At 37.4% G+C, this 22347-nt stretch overlaps 2 protein-coding genes across 3 annotated transcripts in view; one reads left to right on the top strand and one right to left on the bottom strand.

The window, feature by feature from the left end:
- The window catches only part of EAF2 (ELL associated factor 2), a 48310-nt gene extending 27583 nt beyond the window's left edge, over positions 1–20727 (bottom strand). Inside the window, exons 1-3 of one of the 2 annotated variants that reach the window (XM_017891045.1) lie at positions 20515–20727; positions 11301–11395; positions 1702–1838 (exon numbers count right to left, since the gene is read on the bottom strand). In XM_017891045.1, the coding sequence (XP_017746534.1) occupies positions 1702–1838; positions 11301–11395; positions 20515–20623 (341 nt within the window). In that variant the 5' untranslated portion in view covers positions 20624–20727. The remainder of the gene's footprint in view (positions 1–1701; positions 1839–11300; positions 11396–20514) is intronic. The other variant, XM_017891054.1, reaches the window with a different exon arrangement.
- A 107-nt stretch (positions 20728–20834) lies between these two features.
- Positions 20835–22347, top strand: part of IQCB1 (IQ motif containing B1) — a 78268-nt gene continuing 76755 nt past the window's right edge. Inside the window, exons 1-2 of the mRNA XM_017891065.1 lie at positions 20835–20941; positions 21427–21517. The gene's annotated coding sequence lies outside the window, so the exon portion shown is untranslated. The remainder of the gene's footprint in view (positions 20942–21426; positions 21518–22347) is intronic.

Here is a 22347-nt window from a genome sequence, read left to right on the forward strand (position 1 = left end):
AAAAAAAAAAAAAAAAAAAAAAAAAAAAAAAAAAAAAAAAAAAGCCATTGCTTAAATTGAACAGATAAGATATTCACAAATGACTAAAATAAAAGGAAAAATATAAGTGTATAACAGGTACGATATATTCCCTAAGTTCTAAGATTATCATTTCTGTTAAAATTAATCACTTCTACAGTTTCCATTAACAATTTCAGATGGGCATGATAATAAAGGAGATTCATACACTTTTCTCTCAACATCTTTAGGAAGAGTGTATAACAAAAGTATACTTGATTTTTGCCTCTCCTATTTCCAGTCACCAAATCCTGTCAGTTCTTCCTTCAAAGAGTCTTTAGAACCTCACTTTTCTTTTCATTCCTGCTCTCAAAAATCCTGGTTTATACATTTTTCTGATTCCTGCATTGTTTCATTTACTCAGCTTTTCTACTGAATTAATGTTTTAAAACAAAACTGTAAACATGCCAATCCCTGGTTAAAAAGACTTTTATATGTAACCACTATCAGCAAGATAATGTCCTAATTTCTTGGTTGATATTGATGGCACTAACCTCAACCAACGAAATTACAATCTTACCTCTAGCCCAATATCAATATCTATCGCCCCCTACTTTCCAAAACATATACACGGGTACAGAGACAAACCTCTGCTCCCTTCAAATAGGTCTTACTCATTGGCCCTGAATAAGTCAGATATATTCCTGCCTTCAAACTTGGCTTACACCCTCATCTCCTCTCTAATCAATTAAATCGTATTTCACAAACTTTCTTCTGGTGTGAATCACAGCAGGGCATGGATGGTAAAGGTGAGGTGATATTAAAAAATAGTTTCCCAGGATCCTTCCCTGATTTAAGGCTGGATTCAGGAACTAATTTTTAACAAGCACCCAAGGTAATTCTTATGATCCTAACTTCCCTTAAGGTACATCAAAAAGTCCTCCCTGAATGTTCCGATCTACAATTACTTCTCCTTTTCTTAATTCCTAGAGCAATTTTGTCTATACTATTTGTATGGCTTTTAGAGCAAATATCCTTATATTACATGGTAAGTAATGTCTTACCTGTTTCCAAAAAGGATTTGAAATGGGTATATTCTCCTATTGACTTTTTAAATGGAATAGTCTGTTTACCTGAATAAAACGCAGAAGTTTTGAGGCGTTTGCAAAGCAAACTTTCCTTTTTCTGGTACCTTACACATCATAGGTACTCAATAAATTTTTACTAATGAAGATGAAATTATTTTAGAGAATGTATAATGGCTCCCTTCAATCTAGTTATACAGAAGTATCTACAATAGGATAAAAAGTATACCTATACCTATAGAAAGCACTTAGAAGCAAAACAAGCTTTTATATATCACAGGGTGATGTGGTAAAAAGCTTTTGGCTTAGGATCTCTACCAAATTTTTTTTTTTTTTTTTTTTTTGACGGACTCTCGCTCTGTCGCCCAGGCTGGAGTGCAGTGACTGATCTCAGCTCACTGCAAGCTCTGCCTCCCGGGTTTACGCCATTCTCCTGCCTCAGCCTCCTGAGTAGCTGGGACTACAGGCGCCCGCACCAAATTTAAACTTAGAAAAGATTAAAACATTTTGTACCACACATAAATAAACCTTACATTATAATGTGACTTAATATAGTAAATTTTTTCCTGACATTTCCTTAGAAATTTATGTTTATAATTTATTTCATTAAACCACATACCTTATTTTCTTTACAGTGATGTTGCTGCTGAGTTTTTCTAGTCGACATTCTCCAGTATCATGGTTAATAATCAAAATGCATTCTTTTAAGTAAGGTTTTTTTGAACCTTTGAAAACAGTTACTGGTGGAGTTGAACCCTGTTTAAAAAGTTAATTATTATTGCTCAAAATTTATCATAGGAATTCAGTTGGGAAGGCCTTTGAAATCTTGATTCTGTGCTTCTCTTTCTATGTTATACTTCAAGTCACCCATAAACTACCTAAATTTACTACCCTGAATCCAAAGAGTGTAATAAAAAAGACAGATGACGATAGGCTGAAATCTCAAAGCTGCTGTCATTGAGGAAAGGGAAGAGAGGAGGTACTTACCTTGGAACAGTAAAGATTCGTTTCACTGGCCTATAATGAGCAATTGAGATTCAATTCGAATACAACCAATGTATTTTATGAATAAAGAAACAGAGCTTTGAATCATATTTTCTATTCCTCTTTTTTTTTTTTTTTTTTGAGACAGAGTCTTAGTCTGTTGTCTGGGCTAGAGTGCAGTGGCATGATCTCTGCTCACTGTAAACTCCACCTCCCCGGTTGAAGTGATTCTCCTGCCTCAGCCTCCAGAGTAGCTGGGACTATAGGCATGGACAACCACGCCCAGCTAATTTTTATATTTTTAGTAGAGATGGGGTTTCACCATGTTGGTCAAGCTGGTCTTGAACTCCTGACCTCAAGCAATCTCAGTCTACCAAAGTGCTGTGATTACAGACATGAGCCACTGTGCCCAGCCTCCTCATCTTCTTTCTTATTGCATTATAAGTTTAATTTTTAAAATCTGGCATTTTCTTAAAGTAGTACCTCCCTATGCATATTAAGGAACACCTCTTACACTAAACCCACTAATGAATTTTAGCATCATTAAAGGTAAGATAAGCAGACATTATGTGCTTAATGATGCAATATGAAAGTACACAGTGCCATCCATAAAACACTCTTGCCAAAACCACACAAAACCCCAAAGATTTTAATTCTTATCAAACCCCAAATAATCTGTAATCCAGCCTGCCCTTAGATATATAACTACCATTTTATAGAAAACAGAAGGAATAGAGGAACAAGTTAAATACATCCATATAGAAGTAATTTGAAGTCCAGAATGTAGGTGTATTCTCTTGTACAGATAATACAGTTTTTCCAACAAACCAATGGCATAAAAAAAGGAAAGAGAACCAGGTGCAGGCACTGTAGTACCAGCTACTTGTGGAGGATGGGTGGTGAAGCAGGAGGACAGCTTGAAGCCAGGAGTTCTAGGCTTTAGTGTAACATACTCACACCCGTGAATAGCCACTGCACTCCCACCTGGGCAACACAGTGAGACCCTGTCTCTAAAAAAGATAAATTTAAAAAGGGGTGTAGAGAAAAGGAAGGGACTTTTAAAGAATAAAAGAGACAAGAAATATAATATTCAAATACAATGTAGAAATCTTATTTGGATTCTAGTTAGGACATTTTACAGACAAATGTCTGTAAAAACACGTTTTTGAGATCATCACAAAATTGTGACTATGGATGAAGTATTATTATTAATTATGTTATTTGTGACAATAGCATGGTGCTTAGATAAAGGTAGAAATGTCCTTATCAGTTAGAGATACATAAGCAAGCATTGATGAAATGGTGCATTGTCTGGGATTTGCTATAAAATATGCCAAGAAAAAAAAGTGGTAAGACACTAGATTTTAAAAAAAAATTAGCAAAATGTTGATAATTGTTAAAGCTCAGTGATGGGTACATGTCATTCATTATACTATTCTGTTGGCCATGAAAGAAACCTAGATCATTACTAATAAACTACATCTACTTACATGCTCCTCCCATATCTTTTGTCCCTGCCCCACCAAACCTGAAGGAATTTTATGTTTGTCACTTTTTGCTTTATCCTACATATATGTATTTCTAAACAATTATTTGTGTATGTTTGTCTTTGAAGTTTGTAAAAGTACATTAAATTTTTAATGGATTTATCATAATAATTTTGTCAAATATTACAAAATAATAAAATAGTACTGTTAGGTTAGAAAAGGATGGCTTCTAAAAAGCCTGAGGGGTGTATCATAAAGTTAATCATTAGAGATTTACTAAATGACCACTAGGAGGAGTATAAGATAAATTTGGTAATTGAAAATGCCATAAAAGATGGGTAGTTTAGAGATTTCTGAAGGTATGGAGGGAAAATGATAAATGTAAAATAAAGGAACAGTTGTTTGTGGGTTTTTTACCTCTCCCAAAGACTAAAGTAATCTACAGAAAATCAAAAATGCACAACACATAAATGAAGATATGTCTGGGCTAGCTCTAAAATGGTTAGATGTGGAGTGCTTAGTTGAAGCCCCGGTAAGTTGGAGAGTCAGGAGCATGATCATAACAAAACAAAGTAGGTCTACTTGGCTGGTAAGTAGATTTTTCAGACGTGTTAACTGAAACAAGTAAGATATCCCAAAATAGTTACCTAAGGACTCCAAATGACAGTTGATAAGAGATTGGTGCAATATATTCTTCTTAATGATACCTATAGTCTTAATTAGAATGGAATACATCTAAAAATTACAGTGTATTATTGTTCTCTGAGCTCCTGAAAATAAGAACTAATCATTAATTTTTTAAAAATTGTTCTCAGCACCTGAAGAAGCACCAAGACCTTTATAAATGTTCAATGAATGTTAAATACGAGCAATATAGACAATTTCTGGTTATAAGTAACACATGAAACAAATCTTTCATAATCTCTACACCTGCCATCTACATTTTGAACAAATTTTATAAATGTAAACTTTCTCCCTCATTGAATTGAGTACCATTCCTAACTTTTAAGCTTCAGTTTCTGTCCATTCCCTTATTCAATACCCCAAAAAGGCAACTATTAAAGTACCAGACAACTACTAAGCATATGAACTATCATTGTCTCTAAAAAAATATTGAATACCTCCTATCAGCTCCATGTTCACTGTGATTACACACCTTCAATTGTCATTCACCTAGTTTATTGTTATTCTCCTCCCTACTCTCTTTCCAATTTTGTTCCCCATTCTGTGGACAGGCAAATCTAATCATATTGTTTCCATGCTTAAAAATCTTTCTGTGCTTAAAAAACTATGTATTCAGGATAAAAGCCATATTCCATAAACCTGCACATGGACCCTCCATGATCTTCTCATCTACTCTCCAACTTTCTCAATTTGTCACTGTTTACAAACCACACAGAACTGCTTATAATTGGTTTACATGAATGACCGACTTAGGATGGTCAACCAAAAGACAAAACTATACAAAATAAAATATAAAATAAGTGAGTGGGCCATATATGGTGACTCATGCATGTAATCCCACCATTTTAGATGGCTAAGGTGGGGGGATCACTTGAGCCCAGGAGTTTCCGACCAGCCTGGGCAACATGGGGACAACCTGTCTTTACAAAAAAATTTAAAAATTAGCTGGGCGTGGTGGTGCACATTTGTAGTCCTAGCTGCTTGGAAGGCTGAGGCAGGAGGATTGCTTGAGCCCAGGAGTTTGAGGCTGCAGTGGGCTATAATTGTGTCACTGCACTCCAGCCTAAGCGTCAGAATGAAATCTTGTCTCTAAAAAATAAATAAAATAAAATAAGTGAGTGCATATGTTATTTGAGGGAATGAAAGGACTCTTAACCATACAACAAAGGAATTAGAACCAACACCTCAACATAGGGAAATGAAGAGAAAATATAAATACAAATAAAAGAAGTGATAAAATGAATCCGGCTATTTGTATATTCCTAAGTTTAAATGGATAAGAATAGACTTGGCTGGGCGCGGTGGCTCACGCCTGCAATTCCAGCACTTTGGGAGGCCGAGGCAGGTGGATCATCTGAGGTTAGGAGTTTGAGACCAGTCTGGTCAACATGGTGAACCCCCATCTCTTAAAAATACAAAATACATGGTGGCAGGCACCTGTAATCCCAGCTACTTGGGAGGCTGAGGCAGGAGAATTGCTCAAACCCAGGAGGTGGAGGTTGCAGTGAGCCGAGATCGTGCCACAGCACTCCAGCCTGGGTGACAGAGTAAGACTCCATCTCAAAAAAAAAAAAAAAAAAAAAAAAAAAAAAAAAAAATGAAGGATAAGAATAGACTGAGAATGTATAATGTAAGAGCTAAATAAGTATTCTTGACATGAAGACATTCTATAATGTAATACAATATCTTGGCAAAAACTTAGGTGTTTGGCTGAGGTGGAAAGAAAGAAAAGTGGAAGGGAGGAGAAAAAAGTCTTATTATTAAGAGATAATAAATGTATTCTAAAAATCTCACTTGATAGAGCTAGGAAAATAATGGAGGAACTCAGCTTTCGTATAAGAAAATAAAATCATATGCCTCATTATGAACACCAGGAAAAGAAAATAATCAATAATGGAATGGAAAAGTATACTACTACTCCCAAAGTAACAAGAGTAATTTTAAAAGTAATGAAAAAAAAAAAAAGACAAAGGAAAAAAAAGAAATGGTTGATAAAACTAATAAAGAATATAAAAGAAGAAACAACAAATATTTAAAAACTAATAAACTATAAGATAAATAAAAGTCAAGTATATAAATTTTGAACTAAATGTGAATAGACTGAATAGACAGTATTCTCCCAATAAAAACAGAAAGTGTCAAACTGGGTTTAAAAATAAAACAGCATATTATATTAACAAAATATATACTTCACACAAAATGTCAGCTAAACAAAAGGAAGAGACACTAAGATTCTATGAATACACAAAAGAAAGAAAGTAAAGGTAGCTATGTAAATGTCAGCTAAATAAAAGGAACACTAAGATTCTATGAATACACAAAAGAAAGAAAGGTGGATATATATATATATCAGAGAAGTAGGCACTTAAGCTTCAAAACACTAAAATAGGACAACAATGTTATTTTGTAATAATCAAAGATATACTTCATTAGAAAATATAAAAGGGTGTTAAAATAGGACTCTGGTCCTAAAATCAAATGAGATTGTAAGAACGTAGTGGACTGTTTTCCTATATCGGCTAAGTAAACCCATTGGAGAAAACCAGACCAGGTTCATTTGGAAAGGGACTTTACCCAAGAGGGTCATCTGGAGTACCCCTCATACATATAGGAGCCTCATAAGTATAGGTTTTGAGGGTTAAATTATACATAACCACTAGAAATGCATTGCCTGAATAATAGATAGTTAAAAGTTTCCAGTGGGCTATTTCATAAAAGCCCACAGAAGTACCCCGTAAGATAAAGAGTCAATGCTAAAAATATGCCAATCTCAGCACCAATGACAAATCTTAACAGTCAAAGTAAGTAAAACTTTTTCTTTCAAAATTCAACACTTTGAAATTTTATAGCAATCATGGAGAATTGTTTGTAAGGAAGAGAGATTTGTAAATGCCCACTATTTAACCAGACTATCAGTGTTCATTTTTATTAGTTTCTTCCATTTGGTAATACCATAGAAACCTAACACAAACGGAATTAGAAAATCTACCCTACCAAAGAACCAAAGGTACTCTTAAAATTATAATATAATAAAAGCTCTATTTTACGGTCTGACTCTAAGCTTCCTAGGCAGTTATACCAGGATGATGAAAGCAAGTTCATATAGAAAATAGAAGAATCTAAATGCTTCAAACTAATAACCATTACATTTCCACAAAATACCAACAGAATTAAGATGACTGAAGAAAAGTAAACCTCCTACCTGCTTAAAGATGTTCTTTAAGTGGAGGGGGAAAACCCTCACAAAGTCTATTTGAGAATGTAATTTCCATTGTTATTCATGATTGTTCAAGGACTACATACCGAGGAGAAACAATATTTGCTTTTGACAGATGGTGATCTAAATAACTCTTTCATTCTCATTGTTTCAATGAGTTATAATTAATTTATATTATCAATTATATATAATTAATATATAATTAATTTATATTTATCAATCTGGTTCCTAAATATCTAAATATTACCCACCTTGTCCTCATATGCACCCCTTTTAACCTAGCCTACACATATGCCTACATATGTAACTACATATATGCCACTAGGCATTATATGTAGTTCTTCAAATGTTTAACAAACTTTCTTCTGTTGTTGTATCTTAGTCCTTGTCTTTTTCTTTTCTCTGACTAAAATGTCCTTCCCTCTCTCCTTTACCTGGGTAACTTTAACTTATCTTCAAAATTCAATGTATCCTGATGTGTCCTCCCTGTACCCTGGCTGAGATACCTCTCTTTCTTGTTTCTATAATACTCTATGTATATCTTTTTATAGTTCTTAGATTTCTACATTTTAATCAGTTATTTCCTGTCTCTCCCATTAAATGATAAAATGTTTCAGGATACTGACTATGTCTAGTCTACTTCTGTATTCCCAGTGGCAGCTACCTTAGAATATGACTTATCATGCAGAATGTCCATGCATATACACACACACAAATACTGAGGCATATTCTTTTTTGGACATATCTCTGGGGGCTTGTGGAAAGGGGCGTTGGTGATGGTAGTGACTTTTTCCCAAATGATTTCTTTACAATTTCTGAAATTTACAATTTGCAGGCTTGAAAACATAGGCCTCCTATAACTGTGCTTCCTTTAAGACATAGTTCAATTGAGACCATAACCAAACACCTGGAAGATAGTAACTCTTGGTTAAAGCAAGATATGAGTGAATGACAAGGGTTTATTATTAAACATAACAATCCCCATTTGTTTGTAGTAGAAAAGCAATGCAAGGGATGAGGACAGGAGGATGGCAACTTGAGAAAACAATATTCTCCTTGGCAAAAAAAAAAATCCAACTAAAGTGATTCTGCAAACCAATCATTACTGATCAATAATACTATATAGCCTGAGACAATAGATAGTGGTTCCTGTTTTTTGTTGTTGTTTGTTTGTTTGTTTTTTGAGACAGAGTTTCGCACTTGTTGCCCAGGCTGGAGTGCAACGGCGCGATGGTTCCTACTGTTAATGTGAGGCTTTAAACTCTTAAAATTCAGTGGTTAGTTCAGGTTTTTCTTTAATAAACATCATAAAGCAAAGAAGCCTTAGGTTACTGGAGATTAAATTTCCAAATTGTTTTAGAAATACTAGAACCTGAATAATTTTTCATAACAGAGTAATAGAAAGATTAACTTATCTACAACATCTCATACTAAATATTTTTCATTTCCTTCAGTTCCAGAAAGAACAAATGCAAATATTCAATAAAAAGCCCCTATACGTTTAATTAGCCTTAGGAAAATCTCCAGAGATAGTAACTGATACAGTCTGACATAACAGTGGGCTCTCAATAAATGGTTAACTGATAAAAATAGGAAAAAGACAGCAGATGAGAGGACACAGAGTTTACTTGCTATACATATAACCATGGTAAACCATCTCATTAATGCATAAAGGAGAATGTGGATGGACTAGCACAAAACCACTCCTATTACAAAAATTAAACAAAACAAAGAAAAAAATCCAGCATTTTCTTTATATATTGAAGTATAAAGTTACAGTCTTGATTTTTTCTGAGAATAGATAAAGTCAGTATAAAAGAAAAGCAAAAGAAACTTAAGCTGAATACTCAAAAATTTCTAACTCAAGGACTGAGAAAACTAGAGTATACAACAAAGAACTTGTATTTTTATGCAAATAGTATCTGGTACCATTACTTGGATACAACTGGAATTTTTTTTAATGGACAAAACTTTTGGTTAGGGCCTCCCTGACAGTCTCTTTCTTTTAAAACCACTCCTCAAACTCCTGCTGAAGTTCTTTCAAAACACAATTAAATCATTAGAATTCTAATCATTGGACTTTCAGCCAGAGTTTGAGGAATGGTTTTAAAAGAAAGAGATTTTCTAATCTAACAAATCTAATCATGTTACCTCTGTGTATTAAAACTTAGAATGGTTTTCTAATACCTATGGGTTAAAGTTCAATTTCTACATTACAACATAAAATATCCTTCATAATTTCATCTTGACCTACTTTTCTAGTCTCTGTTGCTATCAATCATTTTCTTTTCTTTTCTTTCTTTTTTTTTTTTTGAGACGGAGTCTCACTTTGTCGCCCAAGCTGGAGTGCAGTGGCGTGATCTCGGCTCACTACAACCTCTGCCTCCCGGGTTCCAGCAATTCTCCTGCCTCAGCCTTCCAAATAGCTGGGACTACAGGCGCCCACCACCACGACTGGCTAATTTTTGTATTTTTAGTAGACACGAAGCATCACCATGTTGGCCAGGCTGGCCTCGAACTCCTGGCCTCGTGATCCACCCGCCTCAGCCTCTCAAAGTGCTGGGAGTACAGGCGTGAGTCACCGCACCCGGACTGTTTTTTTTTTTTTTTTTTTTTGAGAAGGAGTGGCCTCTGTAGCCCAGATTCAAGTGCAGTGGCACGATCTTGGCTCACTGCAACCTCTGCCTCCTGGGTTTAAGCGAGTCTTCTGCCTCAGCCTCCGAGTAGCTAGGACTACAGGCGTAAGCCACCACGCCCTGCTAATTTTTGTATTTTTAGTAGAGACGGGCTTCACCATGTTGGCCAGGTTGATCTTGACCTCAGGTGATCCACCCACCTCGGCCTCCCAAAGTGCTGGGATTACAGGCGTGAGCCACGGCTCCTGGCCCATTTTTCTTTTTTCTTTTCTTTTCTTTTCTTTTTTTTTTTTTTTTTTTTTTTTTTTTTTTTTTTTTTTTTTTGTGAGACGGATTCTCGCCAATCGGCAGGCTGGAGTGCAGTGTCATGATCTTGGCTCACTGCAACCTCTGCCTCCCAGATTCAAGCAATTCTCCTGCCTCAGGCTCCCAAGTAGCTGAGACTACAGGTGCGTGCCACCACACCCGGTTAATTTTTGTATTTTTAGTGGAGACGGGGTTTCACCATGTTAGCCAGGATGGTCTCGATCTGTTGACCTCGTGATCTTCCCGCCTCAGCCTCCCAAAGTGCTGGGATTACAAGCATAAGCCACCATGGCCGGCCGTCATTTTTCATTATACTATGATTTACTATGTAAAGTCACTTATTCCACAAACGCTTTGTTCTTTCAGCATCAGAGCCTTTCACATACTGTTCTGTTTGCTTATTTTACTCATCTACCCAATAAAATCTTACTTGTCCTTTAAAGGCTCAGCTGAAATATTGCTTGCTTTATGAAGCTTTTTAAGATTCCACCAGGTAGAGTATTTGCTTCTACTTATGTGGTTACATAGAATTTTGTATATGCTCTAACTTATAACACTAGATGTTTCTGTGTCTGTCTGCTCTAAAAGATTAGGACTAGAAGGCAAGGGATATGTTACTATCCTAAGGTCAGTGTTTAAAATCTGGCTTATAGTAGGAATTTAATAAATATTTGTTTAGACTCCAATTTTTTTTCAAATCATTTGCTATGACAGTTCTTGGAACTATTAAATGGACTAAAGTATTTAAAGATGTTTCTGCCTAAAGTAGTTTACAATATGGTTTTTGCTTTTCTCTGCTTACTACTTTAACCAATTATCACTACACAAATTCTGCAATAGTTTTCATTTAAATTTATTGAGCATCCCACAAAAGTGATCACTTTAAATATATAGAAATACTCACTTCTATATTCGGCAGAGTTATGGTCACCTGTTCACCTTCACCGACCTCAAGGTATCCTTCACAAGAAGTGTCAATAGAAGCAGGTTTGAAGTCATCTAAAAATAGATACAAATACCAATTTTTATAAAATGTAATGATATTTGGATATAAAATTATGAGCGTGTTTCAGAATGATAAATCATTTTAAGAGCTTTGTAATTAAAATGGTTTAAAGTCTTCATATTACAAACGAACAAATAAAATACAAAAAAGTATTTTGTATTTTATTTATTTCTGTATGCATAATTCTGAGAAAAAGAAATAGCTATATTCTAAAACAGAATTACTCACACTCATGCTTCCATAGAATCCCGTTTAGACCAAGATGAACCTGACTAATGTGTTCTACTGCTAAAAAGTAAATAATGTCAGTGTTTTCACAACTTGCTAAAAAACTGATATAGGTAGAATGTTTTCAATTTTCAGTCCTTTTTTCCCATAAAATTTTCTTTTTTATGTTATTTTTAATGGCTGTTGACTTAGTTCATGAATGTTGGCCCATAAATTTTTTTAAAGCACCTTTGATGCCTACTGCTACTTGTCTGTCATTCTAGCAGAACAAAATGAATGAATGCATAGAAAATACAGTACATATTAATGAATAAACTTAAGAAAAAGTAATGTTTCTAGTTTAACAGTTTTTTCATGAATATGTACACCACTAAATGATGTTTAATTTAACCAAATCTGTCACTTTATAAGATCTTAAAATAAAATTTAATTTTGAGTTAAATCATAGTTCAAATGATGCCATTAAAATCTATCATGTAGGAGGAAATTCAGGGTACTAAGATATTTCACATGTTAAACAAGCTTAAAAACCTCTAAGCAATGAAAGCCATTTAAAACTAACTCATACCAATATACATCAACAACTAATAATTCTGATATATAGTTCCCTGTGGTATACTATATGAACTCCTTATTAAAATATAGTATAATGCAAAAGAGAACAAAAATTAACCTTTGACTTTTACAAAGTGACACATGTAACCACCAACCAAATCACGAAATAGAACATTACCAGCTCCACAGAGGCCCCTCCCAGTTATTACCCATTATTCCTAAAGATTCATCTTACATTAACAAAAAGGCCCCAAAGGCAAAAAGTCTAAATCCAAAATAATGAATATTTATAAGTGGAATGCAGGGAATTATAATTAGCAAACCTTGGGAAAGGAGAATTTTCCAATAATCATCAAATTATTGCTCTGTCAATAAACAAGGCTGGCCCTGCTTCACAATGACAATTAAAATAGCTGACATTTATGGAACACTTACTACATGCCAGGCACCATGCTTAACATTTCATATTTACTTCTCATAACAACTCTGAAAGAAATGAAATTCGTTCCCCTATTCCTTAAATAAACATAAATGCAAATGAATATAAACAATTTACAGAAAGTATTTTTATAACATAGTTTATTCTTTATGGCGCTTTAATTCAAAACTGAATAGATGCAATAACTGTCTCTTAAATTCTTGGTGCTTATTCCTAGATTTTAAGATACAGATATAAAAATAGCATAAGCAATATGAAAATGTGAAAGTGTTTTGATTTTCAATGTATCCCTAGAATGTATAACTGAAGAATCAAAGGATAAAGATCAGACTGAAAATAAATTGAGGAGTTTGTTAGTAGTGGCAAGGTGAGAAAAGTGAAAGGTATAATTGAAGTGTTAAGTTTTAGATGCTTGAAAGAGGGTTTGGACTGAGGGAAATAAGTGTTAAATAATGTCAGTTGTTGAAAGGACAGTGCTATTGAGGAGAAAAAAATTAGAACTGAACTTGAGTAAGTATCATAGGGATAAAGTAGAAGAGAAGCCAGAAAATCTAAGAGAATGAACACAGATATGAACAAAAACAACAATAATAACAGTTATTACATGCTGATCAATTTTAAAAGGTTTACCTGATGATGTTTACTTTGAAACTTCACACCAATCCTGAAAAGTAGTGAATACCCCTATCTTACAGATAAGGGAAGTGAGGGTGGAAAAAATTAAGTTCCTTGCCCAAGATCATGCAACTGTTTTCTAAAGCTAGAAAAAAGAACTACAAAATCCAAATAGAATAAAAAGATGAAAGGCTGGCCAAGATATATAAATATCAGCAAAGTGAGAAAAAAAAGTTTAGTTTGGGCTAGCAAATACCATTTGTGAATCTGAAATAATAACCAAAGTCATTTTATATGGATATATACAGTAGAAATGAAGTAACTGCCTCATAAAAGCTTTCACTATTTATAAATAAGTTATCATCATGGCCTATGTGGGTGCCCATACTAGTGGACTTTGTTGATCCTCAACTTTATTTATTATTATTTTTTTGAGACAGAGACTCATTCTGTCCTGCATGCTGGATGGAGTGCAGTGGCTAGATCTCGGCTCACTGCACCTCTGTCTCCCAGATTCAAGCGGTCCTCCTGCCTCCATTTCCTGAGTAGCTGGGATTACAGGCACGCACCACCACCCCTGGATAATTTTTTTTTTTTTTTTTTTCTGAGAGGGAGTCTCTCTGTCTCCTAGACTGGAGTGCAGTGGTGCGATCTCAGCTCACTGCAACCTCCGCCTCCCGGGTTCAAGCGATTCTTCTGCCTCAGCCTCCTGAGTAGCTGGGATTACGGGCGTGCGCCACCACACCCGGCTAATTTTTGTATTTTTAGTAGAGATGGTTTCACCATGTTGGTCCGGCTGGTCTGGAACTCCTGACCTCGTGATCCGCCCGCCTCGACCTCTCAAAGTGCTGGGATTACAGGCATGAGTCACCGTGACCGGCCTCATTTTTTATGTTTTTAGTAAACACGGGGTTTCACCATGTTGGTCAGGCTGGTCTTGAATTCCTGGCCTCAAATGTTCCACCCTTTTCAGCCTCCCAAAGTGCTGGGATTACAGGCATGAGCCACTGCACTTGGCTGGTCCTCAACTTTTCTCTTCTCTCTATCTCTTTCTTCTCTTCTCTCTTTCCTCTTTTCTTTCTTCTCCTTCTCTTCTCTTTTACTTTTCTCTTTTTTTTTATTTTGAGACGAGCGTCTCCCTCTGTCGCCTAGGCGGGGCTGCAGCTGGCCCACAATTCTCGGCTCACTGCTACGGCCTCCTGGGTTCAAGCCTGATTTCTCCTGCTCAGCCCTCGCTGAGTAGCTGAGATTTACAAGCCGCCGCCACCACACCGGCTAACTTTTATATTTTTAGTAGAGACAGGGGCGGCTTTCACCAAATTGCGTCAGGGGCTGCGAATTGAACTCCTGGACCTCAGGTGATCCGCCTGCCTTGCGCTCCCCCCCAAACTGCCTGGCCGGATTATAGGCGGGAGCCACGCGCTGTCCTGCGCGGTCCTCAACTTTCTAATTTTAACTATTCTTTCAAAAGTTCTGCTCATCAATCATATTACTCTAAATATCCTCTATGTACTGGGTTCATCATTTACATTCTAATTATTACATCTTCTTTAATATTTTTCAAAGCCATTTCTCCTTCCATTCTTGCCTGTGCGACAAGCCTAGTTTTAATCAGCTAAACTACTGGAATACCTTTTATGGTCTGCCCTTCTGCTTTTTCTCTATCCTTTTGCGCCTCTTAGAATTTGAGACTCCTATTTCAAAGGTCCCCCTTCTCTGAAGTCATTTCCAGGGGTGCAGTGTCCTTCCGCTACTCTCCAGAATCTCAAGTTCTTCTCCATTCCCGTAGCCATTTTACTAAACCATTAATTAAAATCTAATATAAACTGCGCCTACCTAATATTATTCCCCCCCCCCCCGCGCTTTTTTTTTTTTTTTTTTTTTGAGACGGAGTCTCACTCTGTCCCCCAAGCTGCGAGTGAGTGGCGCGATCTCGGCTCACTGCAACCTCTGCTCCCAGCTTCACGCCGTTCTCCTGCCTCAGCCTCCCGAGTAGCTGGGACCACAGGCGCCCGCTACCACTCCCAGTTAATATTTTTGTATTTTTAGTAGAGACGGGGTTTCACCATGTTAGCCAGGATGGTCTTGATCTCCTGACCTCGTGATCCGCCCACCTCGGTCTCCCAAACTGCTGGGATTACAGTCGTGAGCCACCACACCCGGCCCTTTTTTTTTTTTTTGAGACGACATCTCGCTCTGTCACCAGGCTGGAGTGCAGTAGCGCCATCTCGGCTCACTACTATCTCCGCCTCCCTGGTTCAAGCGACTCTCCTGCCTCAGCCTCCTGAGTAGCTGGGACTACAGGCACGTGCCACCACAGGCCGTTAATTTTTATATTTTTAGTAGAAACAGGATTTCTCCATGTTGGTCAGGCTGGTCTGGAACTCCTGACCTCGTGATCCACCCGCTTTGGCCTCCCAAAGTGCTAGGATTACAGGTGTGAGCCACCGCGCCGGTCATTTTTTTTCTTTTCCTGAGGGAGTCTCGCTCTGTCACCCAGGCTGGAATGCAGTGGCGTGATCTCCGCTCACTGCAACCTCTGCCTCCTGGGTTCAAGCAATTCTCCGTCTCAGCCTTCCAAGAAGCTGGATTACAGGCGCCCACCACCACGCCTGGCTAATGTTTGTATTTTCAGTAGAGACAGGGTTTCACCATCTTGACCAGGCTGGTCTGTAATTCTAGACTTCATGATCCACCCTCCTCAGCCTCCCAAAGTGCTGGGATTACAGGCGTGAGGCACGGTGCCTGGCCTATTATTTACTTTTTCGTGGACATGTCCTATTAGATTGTAATTTTTTAAAGCACAGTACTCATACTTTAATTCCTCCAGATAGTGGCTCTAGCACAGTGCCTTTAATGTAATGGATATACAAGAAATCTTGTAGTTCATTCAGGTTCATATTGTTCACTCTTCTCTGAATCACTTCTAAACTTATTTTAAGTATATATAAGGTGTTAAATTATGTGTAAAATGCTTGTTTTCTAATTATTTTCTGTGGGTCAGATTCATCTCTATTTCAAAACTCTCAATCTCTTTAGGGTAGACTGCCATTTTCCTTTTGTACTTTTCACTAGTATACTTCTGTTCTCATAGACAGCATCCATTTGGCAATAAAGATTTTTCTATGATAAATATTTAAAACCTTAGAAATGACATCCCAGAATAAAACTATGGCTCTCTGACTTCTAATATGTTTCTCACGTGACACAAAGGGAAAAATACTGGAAGGTATGGTTGTCATCTAACTACAGCTAAATGATGCTTTAGACAGGCCAGCAAGGTAACCCAGACAGTCAAGATGACCAGTGGGAATTATAGTGACATCGAGGATGAATAAGCCCAATCTCACAACACTGCTTCACCCAACTGCTGCCAAGAGAAGATATGGGCTCAATGTTGTCAGTTTATCATTTTTAAAGATAAGCTGAAAATCTAGATTTTTATATAAAAGATTTTTATATAAAAGGTCCTGAATGTTAAGTATTTGCAACTAACTCAAGATAAAACAACAATGGTGTGGACCAAATAAAGCATTTCTAAAGTCAAGTTCAGCTTATATGCTATTAGTCTATAACCTCTGTTTTAGTGTTTATGAAGTGATTTTTTTCGTTACAATATACGATCAATTTTAATCTTCACAACAAAATTTTGGGTTGAACATTTTGCCCACCTTTTACTAATGGGGAACTCCTCTAAAGTAATGAAGTCAATAAATGATGAAGTCAGGGACTCAAGCCACATACTTTATCTCATATTATATAGCCTATTTGTCTTACATCCACAGATCTTAACTTGTATGTGTGTGTATGGGGAGCAGTATTAGGAGATGAAAGACAGTCATAAATCCCTATGAAAACCTGATGAAAATTATAGACCAATCATTGATCCTCTCCACAGAAAAATACATATATGAACGTACATTATCAAATACTGTATAATCCCAAGGGGTTCACAGGTCCCTGAAGGCTACATAAATGCCTATAGTATATGAGATTATCTGCAAGAGACAAATGTATGCAAAATATCTTTAGCTTTACTTAATGATAAACATGAATTCATAATAAATAAATCTACCAAAACTATTTTGAATCTCTTCACATTTATAATTATTCAACTGTTAGGATTAATAAATTCTACTCTTTACTCTTTATTACTCGTTATATCAAGCAGTGTTGTCTTTTGTCTTCACACACTTTTTTAAAACTATATAACTTCTGAGTTTCAAGTGGTTTAGTTCTAGAATTAAAGAATTTGTTGAATAATCTCATGTTCATGCTTTCTGTATGCTTCTAAATGTCAAATGTATTCTCTTCTAAGTTGCTATGATTTCAGACTAAATAGTTCATTTTTCAGTTCTTCTTGGTTTGGAAACCCTACCACCAACTTTGCCATTTATTTATTCTCTCTGGATTTCTTTCATCTATGCAATTTTTTTCAGGTTTGCAATGGAATTACTTATTATATTGCATGAAGAGTAGAAAACCATTTTTTACTTTGTATTTAATATTTTTTCTGCCATTGTTTATTGCTTTTCTGATTATTTTGACTGTAGCATCACATAATGTCAATATTTTCATAAGAATCCACAATTATTATCATCAGTTTATTATCTGGGATTTGAATGAATTCAACCAGCTCCAAACCCACACTGCTCATTAGCTCATCATGTAAGGACACAAAATAGTGGTGTCATTTACAAACTTAGGATTTCACAATTCATTCCCTTATCTGGATATAAATAGTAAAACTAGTACTACTCCCAATTCAAAATTGATTCTAGTAGGTCCTGTTGTTGAAACTCTTCTACCCAGTAAACATCTGTTGCTAAGGATTCAGCTTATCATTGTTAGAACATCCCATGCCCTTCCTACCACATGGCAAACTATCTTTTGATAGTTTTATTGCTGAACCCAGATAAATGCTGTTTCAAAGTCTGACTAAATTACATTCATTAGCACCCCTCGTACACATATGAATATAACTCTTCAACATTAATGGTGACTACTATTTATTCTCTACCCTGTGGCAAATATTGTGCCAGGTTGTTTATGCTACCTTATTTAATCCTTACAAAAACCGTGAAATGAAAATATTACTATTATCATTTAGGCATAAGAAAACTGAGGTTGAGAGCTTAGAGAATGTTCCCAAAGTCAGGTGGTGGAGGCCAGGATTCACATCCAGGTTTGCCTCAAGTCTTATATCAGACAGGCAGAATTGCTCCTGTAAATTAAGGCAGAATATTACTTTCTCTCCAATGACATTGGCTTGAGGGCTGGTTATAAATTAGGTCCACCTTATCTGTATGAACATCATATTCATACTATTCTACAGTTTTCATCCCTCACTCTGAGTTCTTAAGAGTGAGGATTACATTGGAAATGAACCTGTCCTCAAGAATAATGAGCAGTTTTATTTAAATAAATCTAAAATGTATCTGTGCCGTTACTACACCTGCTTCAACAACAACAACAACAAAAAAAGAAAAGAAGGACTGAAAACCTTTCTAATAGTTCTGTTTTCCACAGAACTAAGTGTGTATTCAAACATCTACATTTATTTGTTTATTTATTATTGTCATTATTATTGTTGTTTTGCTTATTTTTGTTTATTTTCATTCTTGTAGCTGGATCATCTGATCCTCTGACTTTCAAAATACTGGCATTTTCAGAACCTTTATAAATGAAAGGCTTTGAAGGACCTGCAAGATTATTTTCAAAGGTAATTTTTTATACATTTAAATTGGGGTTTGTGACTTACATAAGAGAATATATACCCAAATCATGTAGAAATATATTCTTAAGCAAATTTTTATAATCTTAAGCCCTTGTAACTTGAAAAATTAATATTAAGACTATTGCGTACTGGAGAAGGAAGGGAAAAGGAGAGAGTAGATACTATTTGAGAAAAAGGCATGGAGAAACCAGATAAAGACGCATATCACACTTCTGGAAAATTGGACTGAAGAGAGAGAGAAACTGCAGAGCCAGCACAGCACTAACTATCTCATTGTGGGGAGCTCTGGATGAGAAAGTATATGATAAAGAAGAATAAACAAGGGACATTGTTGAAGATTTTCTGTTCACAAATATCTCACCCATTTAGTCGACCAATTAGATGTTAATTTTGCTTTAAAAAACCCTTTTAGTAAATATATTCTTGCAGGGTTAAAACCAGTGGTTCTTCATACCTTTACTCTGAGTAACTGTAACTAAATTGTCTACAACTTAAATAAACTTTTGGGAGAATGTATGTTTTAATTAGTTGTTTTGATTGAACCGTGGAACATTTCAGAGTAAAAACCATAAAGGTCTCTAAACAACTCGAGGGCAGAATGACTGAGAAAGGCGGAATGATGAAATATTAAGGAAGGGCAAGGCTGAGGAAAGGAAGTGAAAAAATACTTACAATTTTACCACAGAAAAATGAGAGGTTATGATTCAGTGATCTCGAAGTTTCCTTCCCGCTCTACAATTCTATGACAGCTGTTATGCAAAAAACGAATGTCTTACACATAAAAACTTGTATGCTATATTTTCCTTCCTGGAATCTATATCATCCAACTGTTAAAGCAAAAGAGCTCCTTTTTCTGCTCCAACAACATAAAAAAGAATAATTTATTAGAACTAGTTCCAGAGGACATAAAGATAACCAAAGGATAGAAATCATAGGGAGGTAAGCATCTTCCAAATAAAGAAATTAATAACACACCCTTGAATACTTTGATAATCAGTATTTGATAACTGAGTGAAATCTGGGGTCCAAAGAGATATATAGATCACTGGGGTGGTTGAGAATTTCTCCCTTTGCAAAGAACACACCAAATAAGAACCCTCATCTGCCAGAGGTGAGAAAAAGTGAAGAAAAGAGAGGATATTGCCCCACCAGCCTCAAGACATTCAACTTCCCCGGCATTCGGTCCTTAGTCCTTTCCCATTTGTCACCTTATTATATTCGTGTCCACCCTTGCATCATCCACCTGTCACGTCTGTCTCCACAGTCACCTCTACAGACTTTTTTCACACTTTCCCTTCCTGTCTGTTGGTCTCAACGCTCTCTGTCCAGGGTTTACCCACATTTGCTCTACTCCGATTCCTTCCACCGACCCCCTAAGACTCCGAGCAGGGTAGAGGATCGCGCTGCCTCCCCCACTCCCCGCCCCGTAGTCTCCAACAGTGTAAGGCGGACTGTGGGAACAAAACCCAGAGGGGTTTGTGCCTCTTCACCCCCATCCCGGGAGGCTCCCCCTCTATCCCCGGGCGGTCCTCACTTACAGCGCACAGTGTGGAAGGCGCAGCGCGGCTGCTTCTCGAAACTCTCCCCTAACTTGAGAACCCGCTCGCGACGGTCTAGATGCGAGAATCCCGCTGCGCTGTTCATCATTACTCTCCTGCTCTGACTTTAACTCCGCCGCCGGTGCTCACTATCTGCCACCTCAGCCTGAAGCAGCTGCACTTGATCCCGCCAGCCGAGTCACCACAGACTCCACCCCGCGCCCGACGCGCACCGCCCCACCGGGAGCATCTCACGTTCTGATTGGCTTATTGGCAAAGGGCCCTCCGCCCCTTGACTCCGAGGCCCCTGGTCCCGCCTCCAGGCCCCTTCCCGGGTCGCGACGCAGGCTGTCCCGGGAAGGCCGCGGCGCTGTGGTGTGGCGTGGGAGCCGGGTTCTTTTGTGCAAGAACGCGAAGCGAGGATGAAGTAACTTATCTGAGGTGGTGGCTGGGAGGGAGAGGGCCCCAGGGTGCCTACCGGGAGGCCAGGACCCCAGGCTTCTGGACGAAGTCAGCCGGCGTGTAAGAGCTCTTAACGGGAGAATCGGCCTGCCCTCACGCCCACTCTGTAGAGATCTGGTGTGGAAACTGAGGCCTGGGGAGGTGCAGTGTCCGGGCACAGGGCCTAGTGTGTTGTCCAAGGCCTGGTAGCGCGAAGTCCGGGTCTAGAATCTGGAGTAAAGGGGCCCCGCGGCCCCAGAATCTCGGTCCTTGGACTTGAAGCGACGCTGTTACCTCAGTAATCGTTTTCTGACCTTTTTGTATCAGAGGAAGTTTCTTGTGGTCTTAGGACTGGAGAAGGGGATGTGTAGTGGGGAGGAAAAAGAGGATTCGGAGATAGGAACTGCAGACATTTAGGATCAGCCGCAACAGGATCGCACTGAAAATCCTTGTCATTTATTTTCCTCACAGTGATCCGTGGAGGCAGTAACAGGCGCCGCGAGGGAGAAGTGATTCCAGAAGAATCAAGAGGCTGGGCCGGCCCCAGTGGCCTGGCAACAGGGTAGTAGCATTAAAATAGATAAATAATTGTCTTTTTGTGTCAGATTTCATGAATTTAATGTAAAGATGGGAGAGGTGTTGAATTATAGGAGAAACACTCAAGAGAAAGTTTACGGATGGTTTCCATAACAGGTGGTTTTTCAGGGGAATTATGCAGTCCAACTGCACTCCCTCACCTTCTGCCTTAGTCACATTTGTCAATTGATTTTTGGGTAGGTGACTATGTCTCCTTCAACCTGTCTGTGTAAATCCTACCCTTTGAAGGTGTGCCGAAGCTATTTCATATCGTAGTTAAATGCTTTAAGCCAGATGGTGGCTCCAGTTTGAACCCCTGCTTTATACTTAACAGTGTGACTTTGTGCCAGCTAATTACATTCTCCAGAGTTTAAGTATGCTCATTGTTCAAATTGGGGGAAAAATAATAGTACCCGTTCCTTAGAGTTGTTGGAATGATTAAATGAGTTAATACATGAAAGCAATTAGAGCAATTCCTGGAGCATAATAAGAGGTCTCCAAATGGTTATTATTTAAGGTCCAGCTCTACACTTAATGTTACATTTTAAGACCATCTTGGTGGCTGCCTTCTCTTCTAAATAGAATCATTCTAGGAGGTAGGAATTGCTATTTTGTTTACAGCAAGAAAAGTGGTTCAGAGAAGCCCAGTCATCTGACTTTATGGCCTGTATTCTTATCTGTGTCATCTATTTAGCATTTAACATATATCTGATATTCTTAAGTATATTTTTTAATATGTGTGTGTGTGTAGATATGTACATACACATACTTTTCTTTCCCAACCAGAACAATAGCAGAGAGTATGTCTTGTGTGGA

The sequence above is a fragment of the Rhinopithecus bieti genome, unplaced genomic scaffold (genome assembly GCF_001698545.2).
Source record: "Rhinopithecus bieti isolate Rb0 unplaced genomic scaffold, ASM169854v2 scaffold_759, whole genome shotgun sequence".
Classification (NCBI taxonomy): Eukaryota; Metazoa; Chordata; class Mammalia; order Primates; family Cercopithecidae; genus Rhinopithecus; species Rhinopithecus bieti.